The sequence below is a fragment of the Moschus berezovskii genome, chromosome 7 (assembly GCF_049115385.1).
Source record: "Moschus berezovskii isolate FMDL1 chromosome 7, NW_MosBer_1.0, whole genome shotgun sequence".
Lineage (NCBI taxonomy): Eukaryota > Metazoa > Chordata > Mammalia > Artiodactyla > Moschidae > Moschus > Moschus berezovskii.
The window spans coordinates 77,342,382-77,368,180 of NC_142466.1; the positions used below are offsets into that span (position 1 = coordinate 77,342,382).

The following is a 25,799-nucleotide window of genomic DNA, read 5'->3' on the forward strand; positions in this document are numbered from 1 at the left end:
CTCAGAGACGCCCTGTCACCCCAGGCCGGTGAGCTGCGTCTAACTGAGGCAGCCACTGTATTCCCCAGCCTCCGGCTGCCCTCCCTCTGCTCAGGGACACAAGTGCTTTCCTGTCAGGGGACAGTGGCCCTGAAGGAAAAGACAAAAATTGAACACCAGCCTAATAAGCGTCCCACTGAGTGCCCAGCTCAGGTCTGTAATTTGTCTGGCTCTGCGTGGGGCTGGCTGCCGTGAGGGGAGCGCTGATGCCTTTCTGATGAGATTAATGATGTCCTGGCGGTGGTGGGCGGGAGGCCTGAGCCTTTTATTTTTTTGTGCCGTTAAATGACATCCAGAGACTTCCACTTGGGAGCTGAAAAGCCCTCGTTCCATCACATCCAATTACTCCTGGAGAATATTTGCTGAGTAGCTGATCCTGCTGACTTGAGAGGCTCAGGGTAGAGGGGACCACTGTGACTTTGGCGGGAGTGAGAGGGTGGGGATGTCAGGGGGTTTTTCCAAGGTAGAGAGGAGAACCCCTGAGAGCTGGCGAGTGGAAGTGCGATTCCTAATTACCCAGTCAGTGGATCACCAGACTCCTCCCTCCATCATGCATTTGGGGCTGGGGGTAGGTGTGGGTAAGGGACTGAGAAGAGGGGAGACTCCAAACTGTCCACTGAGCCCCCAGTTATCAATTACAGTACTTGGTAATGGTGATGGATGGCTGACTGGAGTTCTGGGTGAAAGTTGGGGATTATCTGCAGTTTCCAGATGATCTGTTCAGTACAGCTTGGGACGGCTGACGCTGGGCTGTACTGGGGTGTGTTCTGGAAGAGGGTGCCTGGGGCCTGTGGCGGTGGCAGGTGGTTCCGAGCCAGGGCGCCTGTCTGAGAGTTGCCCAGCATGGCCTCACTTGGGCCGCTGCCAGGCCCCCAGTCCTACCCGCTCTGCCAGGTGGGTGGGGCCCTTCGGAGGCAGAAGAGGGCTGCCTGACACAAGCCCACACAGTGACTCAGGGGCTGGGCCCCAGGCTCCTGGGGCCTGGCCAGGCGAACCACCATGGGAGGTCATGGGGGCGGGGAGGGGTTGTTTTGCAGTGGGTTGTGTGTGTTTGTGTCTGTCTGTGTGTTTGGGCTGCTCTCCAGGCAGCACTCCCTTCACTGCTGCTTGGCTTGCACTGGGTCTCCCCAACTGCCACCAGGCCGGGTGGATCCCCTGCCAGCCTCGGGCCCTCACCATGGATGCTGCCTACTGTGGATGCTGCCTTTGTGCCCTTGGCCCTGGTCTTTCAAACATTTCCCCACAGCACCCTTACCTCACTCACCCACAGAGCTCCATAGGCCTTCAGATGCCACAAGCAAGACTTAAACCCCACGGTGTGGCAAGTCTCTGCTCGTCCCTCCTCTCTGACCCCTGTGGGTGGGTGGCTTGCCCAGAGGCGGCTCCATTCAGCCGCCTGTGGTGCTGGGGAGCAAGATTCTGGCTGTCTGGTCTGGAGCCCAGGGACCCTCCATGGCTCCTCCCACCCTGTTCTGCAAGAAGTCTCCCGGCAGATTCCCCAGGCTCCCGTGGTCAGGAAGACCCAGCCTGGCGTGGCCTGTTAGTCCCCCTGGTGCTGCGGCACGATTCTGGGCCCGTGCGTTGCCTTGGAGAGGCTTGAGGAGCCAGCTGTGGCAGAGGGGATTCCCCGGCGCACCCTGAGGCGCGTGAGGCCGGCTTGTGGCACCCCTGGGCAAAGTGTCTGAGGTGTGGCAGGGCACAGACCACAGCTCCTAGAGCTGAAGTCTCCACGTGGTGCCAGGTTGCAGCCTTCCTCCAGAGAAGGGGTGTGTGGGGGCATCACCAAGGACACCCAGGGCAGTGGATGGCTTTGCTCCCTCTCAGACCCCACACCAGGGCCCAGAAGTCTGGTGGTCTGGGTTGGGGGAGACGGAATGTGGGTGAATTGTTGCCAAGACCCTTGGCCCAGAAAGCAGAAGAAAATGATCTTGCTATGAACTGCAGATTCTTAGTCAAGCAAGCCACTCACCATTCTGGGCCCTGATTTTCTCCTCTGTCCTGGGGTTGGTCGGGGGCATGGTGGTCGCTGTGCTGCCCACCCCACATGGCTGGGTGGTGGGGGAGGGGCAGGGCAGGCTGATAGAGAGGCTGGGACAGGGTGGGTGTGGACACCGAAATGGTCCTTTGTGGGCACAGTGCTCACAGAAGCGGTTGTCTTAGCAGGTGTTAAAGGAAGTTGAACGTGAGGTGTGTTTGTGAATGTGGGGGTGTGAGAATGTGCAGATCCCTCTGTGTGTGTGTGTGCATGCGTGTGTGTGTGTGTGTGAATGGTTATCCATGGGTGTGTCTCCCATACAAACACACTCATTGATTCAAAGTCCACAGAGGGCTGCGCCCAGGGACAGGTGCAAAAAGGGAATGTAAGACAGACCTGAGCTCTTTCTTCAGGGAAGAGACTAGAGAGGCTTGTGGTAGAAGAAGTTGTTGCTGTTCAGTTGCTCAGTCGTGTCTTTTTTGTGACCCCATGGACTGCAGCACACCAGGCTTCCCTGTTCTCCACTATCTTCTGGAGTTTGCTCAAATTCATGCCCATTGACTTGGTGATGCCATCCAATCATCTCATCCTCAGTTGCCCCCTTCTAATTTTGCCTTCAATCTTTCCTAGCATCGGGGTTTTTTTCCAATGAGTCAGCTCTTTGCCAGGTGGCCCAAGTATTGGAGCTTCAGCAACAGTCCTGCCAATGAATATTCAGGTTGATTTCCTTTATTATTGACTTGTTTGATCTTTGCAGTCCAAGGGGCTCTTAAGAGTGGTGGAAGTGGGAGCTGGCAAGAGGAAAATGTAAAAAATGCAGAAGAGAGAAAAGCAGGTGACTGAGGACATACAACTAGGTGTGTTGTGAGCATGTGAGCGTGCAATAGGAGCAGGAGGGGGCCGGGGTGGCACCGACAGGGCTGGGCTTCTCACTGACTGAGAGAAGACGGGCCTTTGGGTGCATTTTGAGAGGTGCCATGGACTGGTGTCCTGAAAGTTTAAAGGCGGTCCTGCTGTGGGGGAAGGGGGAAAATGTTCTGCCCAGATTGGCAGGCAGAGGCAAATGCATTGCTGGGTGAGCTGGTGAAGAATGAATGAAGCAGCAAGGGTTAATGGGTGTTCTGGCAGCGTGTGGTCCAAAAGGGTGTGAAACAAGGTATCGAGTGTGGGCCCTCTGCAGACAAGGCCCCTCAAAGCATTCGGCTGGTTCCTCTAGGACCTGGAAGTCTAGGGCCAAATCTAAGGCTGTCGTGAGGACCACGTGCAGAGAAACCATCATGAAACCCAGATGAGCCCAGAGACCCGATTCTAGGCTTTGGGTGAGGTGGATGGGGAGTGGGGGTTGGAGATTAGACCTGGGGGAGGGGAGTTAAACTGGGAGGCCAAGGGGGCAAGTCCCGTGTCTTATAGACCCAAGATAACGCCAGTTCCAAATCTGAGAAGGTGAAGTGTGGCCTTTGGGACAAATGTCAGTGAAACTGGGTCGGCCCTTGTCAGAGGGCACCAGTTCAGACTCTATCAGCTTCAGCATGCTCCTCCATTTAGGGTGTGGTCAGATGGCAACCCACTCCAGTATTCTTGCCTGGAGAACCCCGTGGATGCAGGGATGTACTTCTGTACATCCAGAATGGGGCCTCGAACACACTTGACACCGAGTGTCACCTGAGTGGACGCAGAAGGCACGGCTGAATCATGATGTGGAAAGTGGCACAAGGAGGAGGGAGCTGTGGAAAGGCAGGACGTCACACACTAGAAGCGATTTGGGCCCAGATCCTCTTCCAGCAGTGGTCCCAGGGGCCCTGGATCTGAAGGCCTCTGCCCAGAAACCCATGGGACTGGCAGGGCGAGTCATGCCCAGATTTGTCTGGTGAAACTGGCAGGTGGGAGAGTTCTGTGAACCAGAAGCAAATCTGCTGAGGGTCATTCAGGGGTAGACCAGCTAGACCAAACCCTTGTCTTGATAATGGAGATACAATCCTGGATGTTCATTGGAGGGACTGATGCTAAAGCTGAAACTGCAATACTTTGGCCACCTCATGCGACGAGTTGACTCACTGGAAAAGACTCTGATGCTGGGAAAGGTTGGGGGTGGGAGGAGAAGGGGACGACGGAGAATGAGATGGCTGGATGGCATCACTGACTCTGTGGACATGAGTTTGAGTGTACTCCGGGAGTTGGTGATGGACAGGGAGGCCTGGCGTGCTGTAATTCATGGGGTCGCGGAGAGTCGGACACGACTGAGTGACTGAACTGAACTGAACTGAGGCCTAGGGAGGTGAGGTGGCTTGTCCAAGGTCGGACAGTGGGCATTTGGATGTTGAGATCTCCCATCTGCTGACACCTCGTATGTCATCCTGGGGTCACAGGGCAAAGAGGAATCCTGGAGAGGGTTGGGGCCCCCGACCCAGAATGCCACCTCCCCAACAATCCCAACCCCCCAAATAGTCATATAAATTCAAGGAGAATAATCTCATGCTTCCTTCTCATTGAATCTTGTCATTCACAGATAAGTCCCAGCGTGAGAGGCAACCCCAAAGGACTGAGTCAAGTTAACCATCCCCCGTGGATGCCCTTCTACATGGGCTCTTGCATACTGACCTCTCCCCTCCAACCTCTGGATGCTGTTCCTGTCTGTTCATCGAGGGGTCACTTAACCAGGGTTGGCTATGGCACACATCCCCTGGGACTCCCCACCTCCCTCCATGGAAAGAAAACTAGATCAAAGTAAGCCCCAGGGCCTGTGCTCATGGGCAAGGCCCCTTGTCCTGGGCTCCTAGGGCTGGTCCAGCTTGGGGTGCCCAGAGACCCCCCCGGCACTGTGAAAATGTTTCAGACACTGCCTGGCCTTGGGAAATGCACATGGGTGGCTTCTGCTTTTGCAGTCAGCCCCGGGCTCATCCACGCCACACACCTCTAGGCCCCCAGAGGCCTCCTGTCCTCGCATTCTAGTCTGTGCTGCCCACCGCTCCGGCGCAGTCTTCTCTAAAGAGTGGCTTTTGCACGTTACTCTTCCCATGGGCAATCTCCAGCAGTTCTCTATGGCCCCCACCAAAGTCATGCCTGTGTTGGGCTTTGGAGACCCTCCATGACCTCCCACTTTCTCCTTTCATCACCATCACAGGGGGCCTCCTCACTTTTTATATTTAAAAAGAAATATGTATTTATTTATTTTTGGCTGTGCTGGGTCTTCGCTGCAGCTCAGGCTTTTCTCTAGCTGTGGGGAGCTCAGGCTTCTCATTGTGGTGGCTTCTCTTGCTGTGGAGTACAAGATCCAGCATCCTGTTGCTCCAGGGCACACGGGTTTCACTAGTTGTGGCTCCGGGTTAGTTGTTCCATGGTATGTGGGATATTCCCAGACCAGGGATCAAACCCCTGTCTGCACAGGCAGGCGGATTCCCAACCACTGGATCACCAGGGAAGCCGTTCTCATTTTTAAAAATAAGCTTTGCCTCTGCGGTTTCCCCAGTCCAGAGCACCCTTTCCCCCTTCACTCAAGGATTCAAATCTCTTCCTTCTCCAGGGCGGCCTATACTCGGCCTCCTCCAAGCGGCCTCAGGACATTGTGGATTTGAAGATCCAACCCTTTGTTTTCTAGATGAGACATTAGCTGACTTGCTGAGAAGTCAAATCACTAGGTAGAGACTAGAAATCAGTGTTTCCTCTCCCTGCAGTAAAATACTTTTCACTCTTCCCAGCTGAAGAAGGTGTGTCATCCTGGAGGGAAAGGGAACCAGGAAAGGGACAGGACTGTCCCTAAGTCCACTGGAACTCTGGCTGTCCTTCCAGCCAGAAACAGACAATTAAGTGCTTAATTACATGCTGCTCGGCATTGTTATTTGAGTGCCTCCAAAGGAGATTGTAAGCCCCTTGAGGGCAGGGAACTTTCCCTGTGCCCTGCATCATGTTCCCTCCAAAGCCCTTAGCATGGGGCACGTGGAAGACATCACACGGTAGGACTGGAACCTGGGAACTTTCATCTGCCAGAATAATTTTACTGTCTCCATTGCCGACAGCAAATAAAACAGCATATGGAAGCCAAATGGACTCTGCCCGGCAGCAAGTCCGGTTCCAAAGTTTTCACGGAGACGGAAGAGGGGTGTTGGTGGAGGTGCACAAAAAAACGTGGCTTTGGCAAAGATCCAAAGGGGACGAATAATGCGTTTCAGGCCCAATGCGCTTGTAGTTTCATTGCCTGCTGCTGCCGTCATAGGAAAGGCACCGATGGCTCTGGAGGACAAGCTGGGCAAGGGATGGCAAAGGTCTTTGGTGCTCGAGCCTCTCCTCCTCCTCCTCCCCTTTCGCAGCTCCTCTGGGCATTGCCTAATGCTCCTCCTGCCTCCATCCCTCTCTCACCCTGGAAGAGCACTTGGTTGGCTGGAGGCCCCTTCAGGGGACTGTCTGAGCATTATCCTGTCCAGGGCACAGGCACTGAGACCCTGATGTTTAATGTGGACCTCTAAGGCACTGTGTTCCTTTATTCGACTCCCATGTTGCATAAACATTGTAGGCTGAGGTGCTGGTTTCCAGTCCCCCTGGAAAATCACAGTCCCAGGACTGGTGGAAGGGGCTTCGTGATGAGACAGGGACCTAGGGAACTGGAGAAACTGATCTCGGCCTGGGCAAGACACATTTTTCTTTCCCTTCTCTCTTTGTATCCAAACTTGAAACCGTGTCTCTGGCAAAGCTGTTTGAACAGATTTACAGATTGGTGAGGCGCTGGGGGCACCTGGGGAAGGTTCACCGGTGGAAAGGTTGTACCAGCTCCACTTCCAGGGCGGCCTGGAGCCACCTGTGATTGGTGGACCCTGCTCGGCACATCTGAAGGGCTCCACACTCTCCTCCTCCCCTCTGGGGCCCGAGGCAGGAGGCTTGTGACAATACCTTCTCTGGCTTCCCAGTGGGTGGAGGTTGGTTAGGATCACTGGGTGAGAGGAAGTGGCTGATGACGCCCGCCCACCCACTCACCCTCCTGTCAGCCTGGGAGATGTGCCCTTTGTCCTCCCAAGTTGGCGTTCGTGCATTCCACATTGTCTTCCCTTCCCTACAACGGGGCATGAGACATACAGCGCATGGGGATCACATTATTTCCCACATTCCTGAAGAGAAATCTTAGGTTCAGAGAGGGGGCGTGGCCCTCACAGGGTCAGGTGAGTCACCCGTGACATCGCATCTCAGTAGCCAGGTGTCCCCAGCTCCTTCAGGGCCTCAGCTCTGGTGGTAGAAGGACCAAGGCCATGCATGCTGGGTTAACCACTGGGAAGCTGTGGGTTCTGGGTCCTCTGGAGAGTGCCGGGAGGGCTGCTCAGAGAAGCCAAAGAAGGCACATGGCCAGGGATGTCTCTGTCCCACCACTGAGATGGCACAGAGCAATTAAGGACCGAGGAAGACAGACCGGCAGGATGGCATTCCAGGGCCCTCTTGCCCAGATCAGACTCAATTACTGGGTACAATTATGTGCAGAAGTGCTGTGGGGTAGCTGCCCGCACATGCCATTTGAAGCAACTGGGGGAGATGCTTCTTTCTCTGACTCTAGTTACCCACTTTGGGACCCTGCCTTATAGACCCACCTACCCAACTAAAGCCTCCATCAGGGATGATGGAACTGGCTTCTAGGGGGAGACCATGTCTGATGTCAACATCTCTTTTAGGACATTCATCCCGGTTTATTCTCAAGAGACACCACACCCTTTGACTCTGGCCTCCAAGGCTCATGGACTTCCCAGGTGGCTCAGATGGTAAAGAATCTGCCTGGAAGTCAGGAGACCTGGGTTCGATCCCTGGGTCGGGGAGATCTCCTGGAGTAGGGAATGGCAACCTCCTCCAGTATTCTTGCCTGGCAGGCTATATAGTTCATGGAGTTGCAAAGAGTCAGACATGACTGAGCCACTAACACTCTAAGGCTCATGGGTAGAGTTAAGGTCCCAACTTGGCCACAAATACTCGAACCATTCACTTCCACCCCAGAATTCGCCCCAGTTTTGAAGAATGGGAAGGTCTTACCTCGAGTTTTGTTTTCTTTGGGAAGGAGAGAGATGGTCCTTCCTTCCTGAAGATAGACAAAGAACTGGTAGCGATGTAAGCCACTGTGTGCTGGTGGGGAGGGAGGCTGGTAGGCTATGGGAAGAAAAGGGAGACAGGGTAGGCTCCATGTGCCCCAGTACACAGGGGCTCCTGGCTGCTCTGGGCATGGGGCAAAGAGTCAGTCTTGTCCTTTTCATGGTCTTCGCTGACCCTCCTGGGGTCCCAGCTGTGGGGGGGTGGTCCACATACTGCAGACCATCAGGCTCTATATTGGGCAGAATCTCGTCTTCAGTTGCTTCATTTAAGAAGCGCATTATTTGGGGTGGTGGGAGGAGGAGGAGGTGTGGGCAGGTTGAAGGTCTTGGGTGCTGGCTGGACTCTTGGGCCTTTCCGGACCAGTGGGTGGTGGTGTTGTCCCCTTTCTGCTTTGGTCTATCCTGATGGATTTCCTGCCTCAAGAGAAACCCCATCTTCCTCTGTGAGTGTGTTTGGCAGGGGATTTTTATTTATTTTCTCAGCATTTCCTTATGAACTCAATCCCCAAAGAAGCCAATTTCTTGGCTGGATCCGGAGGATCTGGAAGTGGTTACGGGGGTGGGTGGGACTCAGTTCAAAGGTTTGATCATGGAAGCTGTAGGATCTGGGTGCTTGGGGCACCGGGAGCTGACTCAGGCTCTTCCGGAGGAAAGTGCCCATCTCCCCTCCTTTTGCTCTTTGTGCGGGAGGCACTCTTTGTTGAGGGGGAGATGTGGAGTGGGGACATCTCTCATCCTTCCCCTAAGTTTATGCAGGGCCCCGGGGTTTTGCGGGTCGGACTTCTGCAGATGGTTCCAGCTGGGCCTCCTTCCAAGAGTGTGGTGCCTCTTTTCCCGCCCCTCTGCTCCCTTCATCTTTCTTTCCAAGGAACCAAGCATCTTCCGAGGGGTGGGTGGGGATGGAGTGTTTGCAAGGATGCTGCTGGTGGGATGGAGCATTGGTCCATGATGGCCACCTCCCTCTCCTGATCGTCAGTTAGACAAGAATCACTTGCTTCTGGGAGTGCTGGAAGCGTTCCTCATGGTGCACTTCCGGCCTCTGGCGTGCTCGCAGCCAGGGGAATTCCTGACTATTCATTCCTCCCTGGGTTTTTGCATTGCAGAGCAGATGTGTGTGTGTGTGTGCGCGTGTGTGTGAACCCAGGGTCTGCCAGAAGTCCTGTGAGTTGTGTGAACCAGGGTCTACACTGGGGTGGGTGTGGGCTTTGCAGGAACTGGTGGGCATGTGTGCCCAGGCTATTTTGGAGGGTCTCTGCCAGTGTGTGCATGTGGGTAAATTGACGCTTTTTTTTTTTTTTTTTTACAAATACTGCTGACCAGTGATGGATCTCAGTGGTTCCGTGCACCTGGGAATTTGTCCTAGGAGGAAATGGAGATGGAAGCCCTTCTCATTAGGGTGTTCCTGAAGAAACTCTCCCTCCAAAAGTAGAGCTGAGAGGCATGAGGAGGAAGGGAATGGGACACATTTCTTGAGCTGCAACTTGGGGCCAGGTCCCGGCTAGGTACTTTCCCATGTCACTAGTCACGAGTGTTAGTCGCTCAGTTGTGTCCGACTCTGCAACCCCATGGACTGTAGCCCACCAGGTTCCTCTGTCCATGGGATTCTCCAGGCAGGAATACTGGAGTGGGTTGTCACATCTGCAGAATCCTCATCATGACTCGGGAAGGCAGGTATTATGGCCATTATCTAGATGAGGAAACTGGGGCTCTGAGCGATTAAGTCAGGCTGACAGTCAGTGGTGGAGCTGGGCTTTGAATCTAGGGCTGTCTGGTGCCCGAGTCTGTGTTGCTTCACCAAACCATGAAACTCAGTTGGTTTTTTTTCTTGCTCAACTTCTTTGCCAGAGGCCAGCTCACCCCTGGAGCAGTAGCTTCAAGCTGAGTGGTGGGCCTGCTCTTGCTGGTGGATCCCAGAGGGAAGGGAGGCGGGGAGCTGGTGGTGAGGATAGGGGTGGGAAGAAGAGGGGATTGGAGAAAAGGGAGGTCCATGCAGCTACATAGTAGCGCTGGGAGAGAGCAGGGAGGGGACCAAGCCCATCTCGGGGACAGTTCTGGTTCCGGGTTCTGTCTCAGCAGAGCCCTGTAAGTTAATGTGGGCTCCATCTCTTACTGGTTGTGTGACATGGGGCAGGTGGGTCTATGCCTCAGTTTTCTCCTCTTTATAAAGGAGATGTTGATGGCAGTGACCTTAAATGGCAGTTGTGAAGATTAAATCAGAACGTCCAAGTGAACTCGGGGATCAGTGCTTCCCACACCGTGAAGCTGTATTGCTATGAAGCTTGTCATTGCCCTGGGTGGGGGGAGGGGTCCTGGGGGGTGTCACTCACGCGATAACTCCTGGCCCTGAATCTTCCCTATCTTCATGTCGGTGCCCTGAAAATAAGAGACAGGCATGCGCAAGGGTCACTCCCAGGGCAGCGGAAGGCCACACCATCCACTCAGTCCCAGTGGGCTCTGCTGAGTTCTCTCTTTCTCTCTGAGAGAGCAGGATGGGAAAGGAGGAAGTGGTCTGACTGTCCTGAGGGATGCTGCTAGGACAGGCTATGGCGTTTAGAATGGTGCCTCAGGGGGTCTGGGAGAGAGGACAGATACAGACATTGTTGGGGATGACCTGCTGGCGAGGCACGGACCCCCTGATCTATGGAGAGCCCGAGAGGACCATTCTGGAAGAGACATCCCCCCCTCACCCTCCGTGCCCCCAGGCTGAGCCCAGGATGCACCTCTCGGTCCGTCTGTGGGTCCGGTTAAATCGAGTGCCTGGGCTGATCATGCTCACTGCTTGCCCATCCTCTCGGGCTCTCTTTGGGACCTTCAGAATACTCGGCCAATGGCTGTCTGAGCAGCCAGCAGGGCAAGGAGGGCCGGAGGAGGCTGGACCGCCTGATTCTGAGGCTCGAGGGGACTCAGTCCACCATGCTGGGTGGCTGGGACAGCCTCAGTTTTCCCCCTTCCCTTGCTCCCTTTCCCTTCCCCCTCCCCTCCACTCCTTGTCTGTGAGATAATGAGGTGATCCCGGGGGCGGGTGCTAATTACTGTTTGTGCAGGGCCGGGAGATGCTCAGATGAAAGGCGCTGGAGTTGGGCCCCTGGGTCCGTGCCACGGCTCGGGGCCCCGGGCCATGTCAGGGAGTCCTGCGGCCCCTAGGTGTGGGGTTTTATAGCCTTAATGATGGTGATTAGTGTGGCTCTTCGCTGGTTCTGCCAACACCTAACTGTGCCCTGGCCACCTTTACACCCAGCCCTGCTCGGGCGGCCCCTGCTCCGGCGGCCCCTGCTCTTTACCCGTGAGGGGAGGTGGGGGTGGGGTGGGGCAGGGGAGCGTGCGATGTCTCTGCAGAGTTTCTCAGAGTCTGAGTGACCCAAACCTAAGTGTGGTTTCCTTCTTGTGAAACTCAAGCCCCATTCCCCCATTCCAGACCCTCTATCCCCCTCCTGTTCTCCCCTTTAGGCTGCAGTTTGTCCAAGTTTGTGCCAGAATATCCCTCTCCCTCCCCTCCCCCTGCTCCTCCGTGTGCAGCCAGGTCATCTGTGGTGGGAAGAAGGGGCAGGAGACTGCAGAAGGATGGAGCCCCACTCTGAGCCCCCTCCCACTGTTTCCTGCATGTCCTTTGACGTCCTTGCCCTCACCCTCACCCCATCTTCTTTGCTCAGCAGCACCCAGGTAGCCTTCTAATTCAGCCCCTCAGATGGACCCGAGCTCTGCTTACCCCCTCTCCCCCTGGATCAGGCCAGGCCTTATCCAGGGCTGGTTTGAGACGCTGGGGTGGCAGGATGTGTGGGGGAAACGGAGGCCCCTCCCCTGGATACCCTTCTCTCCCCCAGGAGAGGTGGGGAGGACCTGAGGCCTTGCAGTCGCTCTCTCCAAATAGCTCCCTGGCCTCTCTAGCAGGACTGAGAGGTGGGTGCTGAGGCCAGGGAAGCCCAGCCCAGCCTGGCTTCCCCCTTGCTCCCTGCCTCCCCCTCATTCCCAGCCTCCCCCTCATTCCTTCCCAAGTCAGCCCGGCCAGTGGTTTGTTTAAACAAAACAATAGCAACCTAGGCCGGCTGTTTCTTTTCAATTCCCCACAGGCTTGGGTCCCACCCAGAGTGATAAACAGGCCTCTCTCCTGGTGCAAGCACAGGGAGGGGGCGAGGGCGCGGTAGGCCCTGGGCCTGTAGGGTCAGAGCAGTGTGGAAAGTCTGATCGCAGCCTCCATGAGGGTGGGGAGGCTCTCCGTCCCCTCCCTTTCACTCTTGGGAGTCTTTTTCTCATGGCCGGGGCGGCTTGGCAAGGACACACGCAAACCCTTAGTAACACTGGCGGCCCTTCCTGCCCTCCTTCCCCTTCCCACTGCCCCTGAGATCAGCTGAGGTAGCTGCCAGGGGCCGTGAGTAGTTGGCACTGATGGCCTGGAGAGCCTAGAGGGTCTCTCTGGACCCTGTCCTTGGACAGATGCTGATCCTCGTTGGCAGGAAAAGCACCATGAAAAGTTGTGAGAAAGGACCAGGCATCAGAAGGGCCCCTGAGTGTGGTCAGTTCGGCTGGTATTTACTCAAGTTGGGTTGGGAATTGGCTAAGCTCCCCTTCGGCCATCAACCTTCCCTCACTCCTCTGTCCTCAGGGGCTTAACGTTTCTACCACAGAACTAACACCTTAGCAAACCAGATCCGAGGGTGAGCAAGCTGAGTCCCCCAAAGAGCTCAGACAACATGTCCAGCACCACACGAGTGCTGAGTGAGCGAATGCCAGAATGTTCTAGGAGGAGGGGGCCTCAGACCCTTTGACCTTGGGCTCACAGTACTTCTTCTAAGACACTGTGACAAGCCCATTCCTTCTCTAGGAGGTGTTTTTTGGGAAAAGTGAAAGGCTTAGTTGCTTAGTCGTGTCTTACTCTTTACGACCCTGTGGACTCTAGCCCACCAGACTCCTCTGACTATGGGATTCTCCAGGCAAGGTTGCTGGAGTTGGTAGCCATTTCCTTCTCCAGGGGATCTTCCCAACTTAGAGACTGAACCTGGGTCTCCTGCAATGTAGAAAGATTCTTCACCATCTGAGCCACCCACCATTATGTGTTTATTTTTTTTGGCAGTACCCTGTGGCATGCAGGATCCTTGTTCCCTGACCAGGGATTGAACATGCACCCCTTGCATTGGAAGCATGAAGTCTTAACCACTGGACCACCAGGGAAGTCCCAGGAAGACCATTATTAATGTTTACAGATATTACCCAGCTAGTGGAGGACAGGGAGGCCTGGCGTGGTGCAGTCCATGGGGTTGCAAAGAATCGGACTTGACTGAGTGATTGAACATTACCTGGAGGGCTGGGGCTCCTGTGGCAATGATTATGCACCCCCTCAATACCACCCCCATCCCATGTGAAAACACGAACTCTTCTAAAGCATCATCATGGCTTGCAGTGTCGCACGTCACCTTAGAAAGCTGGAAAGTCACCTTAGACAGCTGAAAAGCTCTGGATATGGAGGAGATTTGGGGAATTTTGATGAGAAGAGGGAACTCTATTATTCAGAGGAGACGGGGCTGAGGGAAGTACCCTGAGAGTGGCAACAAGCTCAGCATTTGAAGACCAGACCCCACACCTGTTGAGTCTCAGCAGAGCAGAGCTTTGACAGGAGAGCCTCAGGAGGGGAGGGGCTTCCTTTCATTCCCCGATACCCCACTCTTGGCCCCCAGGTGTGCTGCTCCTCTTTAAGACTGGCACAGGCAAAACTTCCTTTCCCTGAGTATCGCTAAGACAGGTGGACCTTTTCAAAAGAAACTTGTCTGAATGCGGATTCTTAAAAAGGAAATAATGACAGAAATTACACACAGCATGAAAATAGTTGGATTGCTAATCCTCAAGAATACTGAGAAGTCCGGGATGGGTTTTCTGGGATTTCAGTATGGTAGTGCCGGAGGTGTTTGGTCAGTGCGCTTGGGAGGATGTCCTGGGCCCTTCTAAGTCACAGCGACCTGGTGGCCTTGGGACAGCAGCTCCTTTCCTTATCAGCATCCTCTGGAAGTGCGGAACCCAACACTCAGCATCTTCTTAGCAGGGGGAGGGGAGGAGGAGGTGGGAAATTGCTGAGTTGGACCCTTAAATGCTCGGGATATAAGACAGTCTCCCCTCTTTCTTAGATTCTGGTGCTTGATGTGTGTATATGTGCATCCATGTGTGTGTAAATGTGCATGTGTGTGCATGAAGGGTGTGTACGGAGCTGGCTGGCATACAAACTGACACATACTATTCTAATCACAGAGAAGCTCAACTCTGTGGACCCTATGGAGGAATTTCCTGGTTTATAGAACATGAGACTTTCCTTCCAGCTCTCTCCCACCTCAGAACCCATCGTGTCTTGTTGAGCTAGTTTGAAACTGACATGTGAGATGTTTAAGAAGAGCTGAGGCTCGACGGGGAGTTGCAGCAACCTCATTTCATGGACCAGGGTGATGCAGGCTGTCTCAGCCAGGGTTGTTCTGACTAGGGCTTGTCTCAGGGCAAGTAAAGAACACAGTGCTGGGCTTTCTTGGTGGCTCAGAGGTAAAGAATCCACCTTGCGAATGCAGGAGACTCGGGTTCTATCCCTGATCCGGGAAGATCCCACATGCCAGGGAGCAACTAAGCCTGGGCACCACTACTGTGCTCTAGAGCCGGGGAGCCACAATTACTGGGCCCATGTGCCCTAGAGCCCGTGCTCTGTAACAAGAGAAGCCTCTGAAGTGAGAAGCCTGAGTACCGTAACTACAGAGTAGCCCCTGCTCGCCACAACTAGAGAAAAGCCTGAGCGGCAACGAAGACCCAGCACAGCCTAAATAAATAAACAAAATTATTAAAAACAAAGCAAAACACAGTGCTGGAAGCTGACAGCTGCCCCCATCCCATCTTACATTTGTAACGAGCTTTTAGTATTTATTCTCCGGGGTACTGTCCAATCAATGGATCTGACAGCAGCTCTTGTACGGGAAGGGCAGAGATTGGTTTCCCCACTTGACTGGAGAGAAACCCAGAGAAGCTTCAGCTTCTCAAGGGCAGGGGCTCTATCCTTTCCATCTTTGTAGCTCTCAAGATATTTGGCACATAGGAGGGGTATTAGATGTTCTCAGTGCCCCAGCCCACACCCTAGCTCGCTGGCTCCACCTTCAACCTGTTTCTCCTGGTCCCAGGGCCAGCACCAGCCTCCAGAGCTTGCTTCACCCCCAGCCCCCATGCATCAGGGCAGATGTGCTGGGGTGTTAAAGTTCCTTGGCAATGGCTCTTAACCAATGACTGATGGGAATTGGTGTATAAGTGCTCCAGGAATCCACAGTGGAACTTGCGTGCTCACGAACCTTCCTTTTCCTGTCTTACCCACTGCCTTACTAGTGCTTTCTTGTGTCCCCAGCAAAATAAACTACTTCGGCTAAAATACTTGTCTCAGTCTCTGCTTCTGGGGTACTCCAAGCTAAGACAGCTCTAAGGGTCCAATAGACATTTGGAGATGAATGAAGACTTTGTCTTTCAGAGGTGGTTGACTTTTTAAAAAAATTTTATTTACTTATTTTTGGTGGTGTTGAGTCTTAGTTGTGGTACGTAGGCTTCTCTCTGGTTGTGGAGTGCCATCTCAGTAGCTGTGGCGTGCAGGCTTAGTTGCCCAGTGGCATGTGGGATCTTAGTTCCCTGACCAGGAATCAAACCTTTGTCCCTTGCTTTGAAAGGCAGAGTCTTAACCACTGGACCACCAGGGAAGTCCCTTAGTCCTAGCATCTTCTGATGAGACCACACTGCTACTGTCTGGACCTGGATCCTTCTGCCTTCCCAGGCCATGCCCCAGAGTTCCCTGACAGAATTGGTCCCTGACATACTGTGTATGTGCTAAGTCACTTTAGTCATGTGTGACTCTTGCGTCCCCGTGGACTGTAGCCCACCAGCCTCCTCTGTCTATGGGATTTCCCAGGTAAGAATACTGAAGTGGGTTGCCATTTCCTCCTACAGGGGATTTTCCCAATGCAGGGATGGGACCCTGAAATATTAAGCCCTTGGAAAGCCACAAAGAGGTGAGCCATCTAGATGAAAGTCACCTCAGTCCTTTATTCCTTGTCCCCTTGGGTGCAGCCAGAGAGCTACATTCCCTGAGAATGGAGGGTCCAGAGATGCCCCCTCCCCCAGCCAGGGAACCCCTTAGGTAAGGGCTCTGTGAGACATGGTGGCCAGATTTGGTTAGTGACGTCTGGAAGGTGGGGCAGCGGCCTGGCTCAGTGCTGCTCTCAGGAGGGAAGCTGGTCCCGTTTCCTCGCTTCCCTCCAATGACCTCCAGGCAACCGCCCACCCAACTGGGCATCCATGGAGGCCCCAGGTACTCGGGCTTGCTGAACCCCTGAGCAGAGGGTCCGCGGCATGTTTATGAGATGATGATTTAATCTCTTCACCCACCTCTTCCCATCAGGGTGGGAGGGTGCACTTCTCCTGCCTGCCTTCAAACTTCCGTCAGAGAGGGAAGTTTTACTTTGTGATCTCTGGGTCGGAGGGTGGGGTGCCCATCGAGAGAGTCCTGAACTTGAAAGGTGAGGTGTAGAAGGGTGTCATGCAGATAAGGGAGCGCAGAGAGAGAAATGAGCAAAACAGAGCAGTTGTGGGGGGCGGAGGGGGAAATGGAAAAGAAGGGAAATAGGACAGAGTTCCAGGCTCTGACACTGATACTGAACAGGGCGCTCCTTGCTGTCTGCACAGCTGCCTGCAAGCTGCCAAGTGGCAAACGATCCAAGAAAAGGCACAAGATTGGAAAGTGCTACCCAGCAGTCTAAGGATTCTGCAGTCCACAAGGGGTAAGTGAGTGGTAGGCACTGACAGCTCCTGGTATCCGAGGTCCCCCAGTGCTGCGGCTGCCAGGCCTCCTAACATCCACCTGGAGAGGACCCAGCCAGGGAGACTGTGCCTGCTCCAAGGGGAAGCCTGTGATCCATTAATCCTGGGGCCTGCTTTTTTGCCCTGGGGCTGGGAAAAGGCGGGCTGGCCACTGAGGCTGGTGGAATGGAATCCGTGGGAAGTGGTAAGAAGGAAGCAGAGACCTGAGCCCTCCAGGGAGCTGAGTGTTTACAGACTTGAGGGTGTAGGGTGGCCAATTTTTCTTTGCACCAGTTTCCCTCAAGAAGTGTCAGCATCAAGGACCTGATGGACTTCCTTCTGGCATCGCCAAGGACAGGGCGGTTGCATGGCAAATTTCATCATTAGAAAATGCCCACGGATGGCCAGCAAATTCTGGTGTATTACACCAACTGGCAACAGGACCCTTGGGTTTTGATTCCTAGTTTGGCTTCAAATCTGGAGTCAGTTACTTCCCTGCATCTCCAGATGCCAAAATGGGTTGGGGCAAGGTAGGGTGTGGCTGGTGTGCTTCTTGGAGTAAGCAGTTACCCGGATGGGAGGGACTTCATCTCTCTCCACGTCTCTGGGTTAAGAGGCAAGATTTCCCAAGGCCAGGGTCAAGGTTGCTTGTGTCTAACAAGTACAGGTTGTCCAACTTTTTTGTTCCAGGTCACATGGAGTTGTGCGTGATTTCCAAAGAAGCCACGCTGTCTTGAACCTGTGTGTATGTGACAGTATTGAGCATAGAGTCAGCCCCAAGGGATGCTGGCTGGGGAGATGGGTAGATTCAATGAATGAGAAGGCCTGTGAAATAGGAATTAAGACACATTTTATGGTATTGAGGAATACATGATCTAGTGGGGCAGACACACTGTCAAAGAAATAACTGTATTTACATCTAAATAATTGCAGTCTATAGGAAATCCTGGAGGAGGATAGAAAAAGGAAATTGCAACTGCTTGCGGTTAGAGATCAGGGAAAGTTATTGAAAGGAGGCTGTACTCTATCTGGGCTTTGAAGGGTGTGTAGGAGTTTTCCAATTGTCTAGTGAACTGGATAGGGGAAGGAAGGGGCATTTAAGTTGAGGAAGTTGCATAAGCAATGTATAAATATGTAAACAAGGCATGAAAAGAACAGGTGGGTCTGGAAGAAGCTCAAGTTAAGGCTTGAAATGTAGGCTGGGGTTAAGCTTCAATGGCTGGCAATGCTTCTGATATCTGAGAATTGAAGCCATCAGCAACCCAAACTTTGGGTCCACAGACCCCAGGCAAGACTTTTTCTGTTTTCCACATACTCAGCAACTGTGTCTCAGGAGCCTCATTGAAGTGGGCTGGTCAGCTGCCTCTCTGGTCAAGAAAGAATCTGGGTGGGACTAGGCTCTGGGACATGGCCCACATGGCAGTTCAGATCTGGATGGAGCTGAACCTGTGACCATGGCCTCACTCAGTGAGCATGGGACCCTCGAACTCCAGCCTATCCCCACTGCAGACTATTACTTTTTCAATTTTAGGTCATCAAAGTATAGTATGCTCATTACAGAAAAAATTTAAAACTCAGGAAGAAAAACAAAAACAAAACGAGAGAGAGAAAGAATCCCCGGGATCACTCTGCATAGAGATAATGGTCCTGAGAACATCAGGGCTCCCTTCTTCGCATTTGGGTCCCAAAGCTTCTTGTTGCACAAGTGTCAGCTTCGAGCCCGTTATCCCTTTGGGGGTCGGCATTGGCTGGATGCCCATCTCCTTGGGGAAACTTTCCCTAGTTGCTCTGAGTCTCTGAAGCTCAGAGACTGGTTTGGACCTCAGGAGATGGTAGATGCTCCTGTCTTTGACCCTGGCCTGTTACAGGTCACCCATTCTCTGGATGTAGCATCAAGGTAGGGTAGGGAGGAGAGTGGGAAGGAAAAAAGGAGTAAAGAACTCAACGTAGGGGCTCATTAAACCTGTCCCACTCAGAAACAGTCAAGAAATAGTAAGATAGATTGAGAGCAAATATCATGAGTTGATAGCTAAATGTAATTATTATGCATCAGTGTCAGCTTAGGCTAAAGACTGCCATTTCCAGACACACAGAATAAACACAGACGCTTTCGGTACCAACAACAGGTTGCCAGAATGCTTCATTTATTTGATCTCATGTAGGGAATTGGGTATTTTTCATAAGAACATTTCCCTGATCGCTCAGATCTTATATTTTTAGCTCCCCAACTCCTTTCATTTTAACTATTATATCTTGGATAGTGATCTTATTAAAACACTAGTTCTCGTGTTCTTCAACACACACACACATACACACACATGGAGAATACCTTCTGTAATTTTTAAACACTATGGTGGTATACTCACAGTGAATAACCACTTTCGCACCTTGCAACAACACAAGACTGCAATGTTCAAAAATAAATACAAAGAACAGGCATTCAGCCTTCTGCCTGCTCCAACCTCCTCCAGGTCCAATAGTTTAATATAGACGTCACGGTCAGTACATAAAGACAGGGGAACCACCTCCTGAGGGGCACCTATAATGAGGCAGGCATTTTTCCAGCATCTTGGTGCAAGTTAGCTCACTCCAGTCCCTGCCTTGTAGCCCATTTGCTGCTAAGGAGACCACCCCCCACCATTGGGAGAATGGAAGTCCTCAATCCTGCCGAGAGAGCCGAGCTTCGTGGTCTGGTGTCTGGTGCTGCAAGAACCAGGGATTTGGTGCCATGGGGTTAAAGCATGGATCAGTGACTGAGCTGCTAACACAGCTGTTCCGAAGGGCAACCTGGGCACTGGTCCAATGACGTTACCTATTAGCCGCATGACTTTGAGCAAGACACTTAATTTCCCAGCGTCTTAGTCTCCATACCTGTGAAGTGGCGATGATAATGATACCTGCCCTGGTTTCCTCACAGGCTCGTGGAGAAGAAATTAGGAAATGGGACAGTATGAGATCCCGTGGTGCCATCTGAGTGTAAGGGTCATGACGGGTCCCCTTTCCCCGGGGTTCAGCGCCGAAGGAGAGGGGTGAGGTCGCTGCTGCCCAGGCTGAGCGGGGAGGGGACACTGCCCCCAGCTGCCGCTTGCTCAGAACGCATCCCACTGGCTCTCTTTTGCTGTGATCGACTCAGGAAGCCTCCTGGCAGGGTCAGCCTCATGAGGCTAATGGTGCACCGTGGGCTCGGAGATTACTCAGCTGTGAATGTGGAGCCCGTCCTGCTGGGCCGGCACTCGCCCGGCTGTGCAGAGCGTGTGGCACATGATGTTTATTAATATGCCTTGATGAGGAGCATTAGTGTCTACTAATGACACCATCTGAGCCTGGCCTCCCTTCTCCTGTTCCTCTCTCTTCCCCTTCCTGTGGAGACACACACCCACTCACATAGAGATGCCGGCCCCCGGAGGAGGGACAGAAGGTGCAGTTGTCCCCCACACCCAGGGAGGCAGGGGCTGGGATGGGGGTCCAGTCACAGGGGTCAGACAGAGGAGCCAGGATAGGGGAGGAAGTAGGGTGCTGCTGGTTCAGGGGTCAGGTGGGAATCTGGCCAGAAAGTGCTTGGTGATGGGAGCAAGGGAAACAAAACAGTGGCAAGACTTTTCCAAAACTGGTGGGAAGGATGGGGAGCGGCAAGGGTGAGACAGGAGACGATGGGGCTGGGGAGGGGCTGGCCCTGGCTGGGAGGAGGCGGGAGGGAGACTAGAGGGCGGGGCTGGGGTGGCAGGGGGTGGGGAGTGGAGGAGGGGTGAGAGCCAGAGGAGGGGGATCTGTGAGTTATGTTCACTCAGCCACACACATCCACAGCCCCCTCTGATGCACACACACAACATATGCACTTGCACGCATACTCACGTACACATGCTCACACACGCACTTGTGCACAATCAATCACACATGCCCTCACGTGCTCACATATACATGTGTTCGGTCACACACATGCTGGCATACACTCATGACATGCTTATTCAATGCACACTCACATACATTCCCCCACCTACACACATACTCACACATGCCCACACACAACACCCTCAGATACACTCACTCATGCTCACATATACACGGTCATACACATAGAGCCCTTCACCTTGCACACTTATCCAACACATATATACACATAACGCACACACACTCACACATGCTTATACATGCACACACGCACACATATACACTTAACACACATTCACACACACTCACACACATGCACATTTGCAAGGCACTCATGCACACACACAGACAACCTTGCACACACTCCCTCTCCCGGGCAGCCTCTCACTGGTGGGAATGTCAGGGGTGGAACATGAAGGGTGGGGGGTGTCTGGGGAGGGGGCCGGTGGTGGTGAGGCCACAGTGTGGACCGTGGGACTAGGAGAAGTGGGGTGTGGGAATCTCCAGGCCTTTGGCAGGAGACCAGGATAGAGATGACTGATTAGGACTGAGGGCTGTGAGTAAGAACTGAGCTGTTCTCTGTTACTATCCAGAGTCTGAGGGCCAGAGGGGTGGGGACACAGGAAGGAAGGGGAGCTGGGGCAGGAGAGGGGGTCAACTAGGAGTGGGGGGTGTCCCGGCTCTGCCCTCTGCCCTCCTGCCTGTTGGGGTCGGATGTGGCAGGCTGGCCTGCCGCCTGTAGCAGTGGAACAATTAGGAAACACTGCACTTAATCCTGAAACAAACAGGGCTTGAGAAACTGCGGCCAGCCAGAGGGGAGGAAGCTGCAGGGCTACCTCCTCAGGCTGGCCCTTATCAACCGCATCTCTAATCTCCAGCATCTAGTCTTTCTGGCTGGGTGGCTGCAACCCCAGAAGAGGGACTGGGGAGACCAGTAAGCTGGGAGGAGGTGACCTGCCCAGACCTTTTCTCCCCAGCCCCAATTGGGCAGAGGGGCTCCAGCAACCCCCTAACTGTCCCCTGGCCCGGGGAGGAGTGCTCCGGGGCTTGTGAGTGGTCGGGAGGAGCACCGGTGTCTAGAACACTCCCTGGGTGGTTGTGAGAGCTACGTGGGGGCTCCCCCAGGTTCACCGGGTAGGGATCACCGACGGCCAAGGAGGCTTCTCAGAGCATCTGCGCAGCAGTTTCCTCTGGATCCTGGCCTTGCTGCCCCTTCCATCCGCTCTCTTTTTGCCTATGTCTCCCCCACTCCCCTGACTGTTCCGCTCTCTGCCACCAACCAGGAAACAGCCAGCTGTCTCTGGGCTCCCATGTCCTGGCCGTGGACCAGCTCTGGGACGCCGCTGTCCTCGAACCTGGGCCCCAGAGGCTGGCGGGTCCTCAGGCTTCTAGGCTCAGCTGCGGCCCCTTCCTTTTCGCTGTTTTCAGTCCCACACTTGGCTTCAGGAGAAAGACAAGGCTTTGTCTACACTTTGGGGTCTCACTCTCCTTCTCCACCAAAGGGCCCAGGCCCAGGGCTGCCTTGTGAAAAGGAAGGGAGGAAGGAAGGAGAAAAGAAAAGAGAGCAGGAAGGAAGGAAGGAGAGAGGGACATTCTGGAAGGAAGCTTGGGGCTCAAGACTTCTGAGCAAGAAAAGATGCCGGCAAGGTATGGAGGCTCCAAGAAACCCCGGGCTGCTTAGAGAGGGTGACAATAAGCAGAAACAGTCTGTCTCATTCAAATCATATCTTGCTCTTTTCAGAGGGACTGACAGTGAACTTAGCCCCAGTCCCCTGGCCCCTTGCTGCTCAGAGAGGCAGCAGCGTCACGTGGGAACTTGTGAGAAAGGCGGGATTTGGGGCCCCACCCCAGAGATGGTGTGAATCAGGATCTTTCTTCTAACAAGACGTTTCGGTGATTCTCGTGCACACTCGTCTGAGAAGCGCTGCCCCGGAAGCCTGCTCCCAGGGCCCGGCGTCTCTGGACTGGGAGTGCAGGGTCCGAATCAGCGCTGGGGTGGTAGCAGTGGTGACATGAGCCCTTGTCCCTGACAGTGTCCCCTTTCTGGTCTCTTCCAGGCTCAGGAGCACCCCCACCCCGCCCCCAGGGGAGGGGATCATACTTCCCAGGGCAGGACCTGCCTGACCTTCAGGTGCCGAGGTGACCCCAGCTCTCAAGGCAGACTATTTGGACTGGCTGGGCTCCCGAGTGGTCGCAGGAGGTAGAGAGGGGTTGAGGCCCGGCCAGCACTGGGAGACGCGAGGTCTGGTAAGCACCCGCTTCTTCCCTGCACCCCTGCTTGGCGCCACGAAGAGCAGACCCAGTTGGTGAGTCTCGGTGTCACTCACTGTTCAGAACCTTTGAGTTTCTGGCCTCGGGCAAGACAGCCCCTTGTGCTGGAGGGGACCCCGAGGAGCCACATCTGGGGGCACTGTTTGCTAGGTGCTCCCCAGGGTGTTGGATACACACCCACTGGAGCTTCCTTCTTCCCATCCTGCTCCCCACTCCCAACCCTATATGAGGATGGGGGAATGTTTATTCCCGAGGTGCTTATTTATTTATTACTATGTTTTTGTCCGTGAGGCTTGTTGGATCTTAGTTCCCCCACTAGGGATAGAACCTGAACCCTTGGCAGTGAAAGCACAGAGTCCTAACTGCTGGACTGCCAGGAAGTCCCTCTCCAGGTGTTTAGAAATCTCTGGGGAAGGAGGAGGCAAGAGAGCACTGCTCGTGGACTTCCCTGGTGGTCTGGTGGTTAAGAATCCGCCTGACAGTGCAAGGAACGTAGGTTTGATCCACGCCTGGGAAGATTCCACATGCCGTGTGGCAACCAAGCTCATTCACCATAACTACTGGCCCCACGTGCTCTAGAAGCCTTGATTGGCAACAAGAGAAGCCACGGCAATGAGAAGCCCGTGCATTGCAATTAGAGAGTAGCCCGCATTCACCACAACTAGGGAATGCCTGCACACAGCAGCGAAGACCCAGCGCAGCCAAAAATAAATAAAATAAATGCATACCTAAATTGAAAAAAGAAGTCAGAAACTCAAAAAACTGTGAAAGAGAGAGCAAGCATTGTTCTTTCTTGCAGTCTAAGGACCAGAGGCCGGTATGTAAGGTGGCTCAGGAGGCCGGTGGGGGTCTGCACTGGTCCCCTGGTCCTAGAAGCAGGCCTACAGCCAAGTGCCCCCCTCAGCTCTCCTTCGCAGATACCCAAGCAGACCTGTTATCACTGACCAGCTTTTGGGGCTACCCTTGTCTTTCTGTCCCTACCTGCTGTGTCAAGGCCAAGGGAACAGTGAACACAGCCCACTGGGGACAAGCAGTTGTCAGCCCAGTCCAGAGCTTACTCTTCTTCTGTTGTGTCACCTTTTACAGTGCCTGGCAGGCAAATGCCAATCTGGGGAGCTTGGCAATCATGATAAAAAAACACCCGAGACTGAGCTAAATGAATTCCACCCTGACCTCCTGGTTGGTTCCATCGGTCTCTGGATTGCTTGGGAACTAGAGGAAGGGAGAACTAGGATTCCCTCCAGCAAGGCCAAGTGCACTGGCTTGCTCTGCTGCCCCTTCGGTGGTGTCATCTGTTAAGGGTCACTCAGCCCCACAGGCTGATTGGGTGGGAGGTCTGTGTGGAGGACCCTGGCCGCCTATGGACTGGGTGCCCACCCTCCTCCCCAGCAGGTGGAGAGCCAGGGTCGGGGCAGTTGTGGCGCTTGGCTGTGGGCCCAGTCAGGATCATCATTGCTCTCAGAGTGTGTTGAAATGGTCTTTGCACAACCTTGAGGAGGGCCCAGCAGTTCCAGGTGACAGTGCCTAGGGCCATGAGGAGAGGGGAGGAAAGAGGATGGGGTGACAGCTGGGAAGGACCCCAAAGGGGGTCAAGGAACCCTCCACAACTTCTGACTCCCAAGGCTCCTGGGCTCTCCCAGGGCCTCCTTCCAGCCCCCACCCATGAGTCTGGACCTCAGAGGCCCTCCACCCTAGGAGTCTGGGGTTCCGGGACACCAGGTCAATTCCTAGGTTATGCCACAAGAAGCTGAGATAAACTTCTCCCTGGAACTTTTTGCTGTGAGCAGTTAATTGCCCTGGCATCTGAGGTGGCAGTACACAAGCAAGGGGCCTTTAATGAAAGCAAATGACAGCTGATTAATCTGCCAGCTCTAGCCCCGCTCCTCTCTGTGGGGTCTGGCCATGCTCCATAGCCTCGATGGCCTACACCAGCAGGGTGGGCTCCAGTCTATTACCACTGGTGCTTCCAGCCATCATGGGGGAAAGGGCAAGCTCCCGCACCTCCTCTGCCCTCCCGAGCCAGCTGTCCTGTCCTGTGTGAGGGGCTGGTCCTGGAGGAGAGGGCTTGGCCCCGTTGGAGGCTGTCCCAGGTGACCCCTTGGGAAGGTGGGAGAGAGTGGCCCAGAGGGATTGCTGTGAAGGGATTACATTTAGAAGGTAAGTGGGGGAATGGCTAGACGTGTAGCTGGCTTTTCAGTTGCTCACTGACTGTGGCCTTGAGAAAGCAGTCAGGCCATTGGATCATTTGCACTGGGGGAGAGGGCAGAGGGAAGAATTGGGGCTAGGGGAACGTCCCGCTTTTTACCCCAGTTCACCTGCCCTGGTTCCAGGCTAATGCCAGGGAAGCCCACACTGACTAAACTCCTGCTAGGTGCCAAGTGCTGTGTCCACGGGAAGGTGGCTTACAGTCTGACGGGGACCCGAGAGAAAAGAGGTAATGACAGTGCCATGAGTGCTAAGAGGATTTGCAGAGGGCCTAGAGTGGGGCATGGAGGGCTTCCTGGAGGAAGTACGAATTCCTCTCCACCTGATAGTGGTGCTTGACAGGGAAGGGGGAGGTCCTTACTTCTGGACTCCAGCTGTGAGGCCTGGGCTCTTCCAGAGCCTCCTTATCAGAAGCCCCAGGCCCTTATCACCTCCTCCTTAAACTGCTTGATCCTCCCCTTGGGCTGACTGGTGGCGGGGGAAGTGAGGACTAGGGATGAAGGAACCGGAAAGGAAGTGAGGATCTGGCCACGAGTGGAGGCCACTGGCCTTGTCCTGGGCAGGAACCC

The 25,799-nt window shown here is 54.2% G+C and overlaps 1 protein-coding gene across 2 annotated transcripts in view; it reads right to left on the minus strand.

Annotated features, from left to right (window-relative positions):
• Nucleotides 1-25,799, minus strand: part of PEBP4 (phosphatidylethanolamine binding protein 4) — a 223,696-nt gene that overhangs the window by 5,505 nt on the left and 192,392 nt on the right. For both annotated transcript variants that reach the window (XM_055427217.2, XM_055427218.2), the window contains 2 exons: nt 10,398-10,443; nt 8,015-8,128 (listed from right to left, as the gene is read on the minus strand). In XM_055427217.2, coding sequence (XP_055283192.1) covers nt 8,015-8,128; nt 10,398-10,443 — 160 coding nt within the window. The remainder of the gene's footprint in view (nt 1-8,014; nt 8,129-10,397; nt 10,444-25,799) is intronic.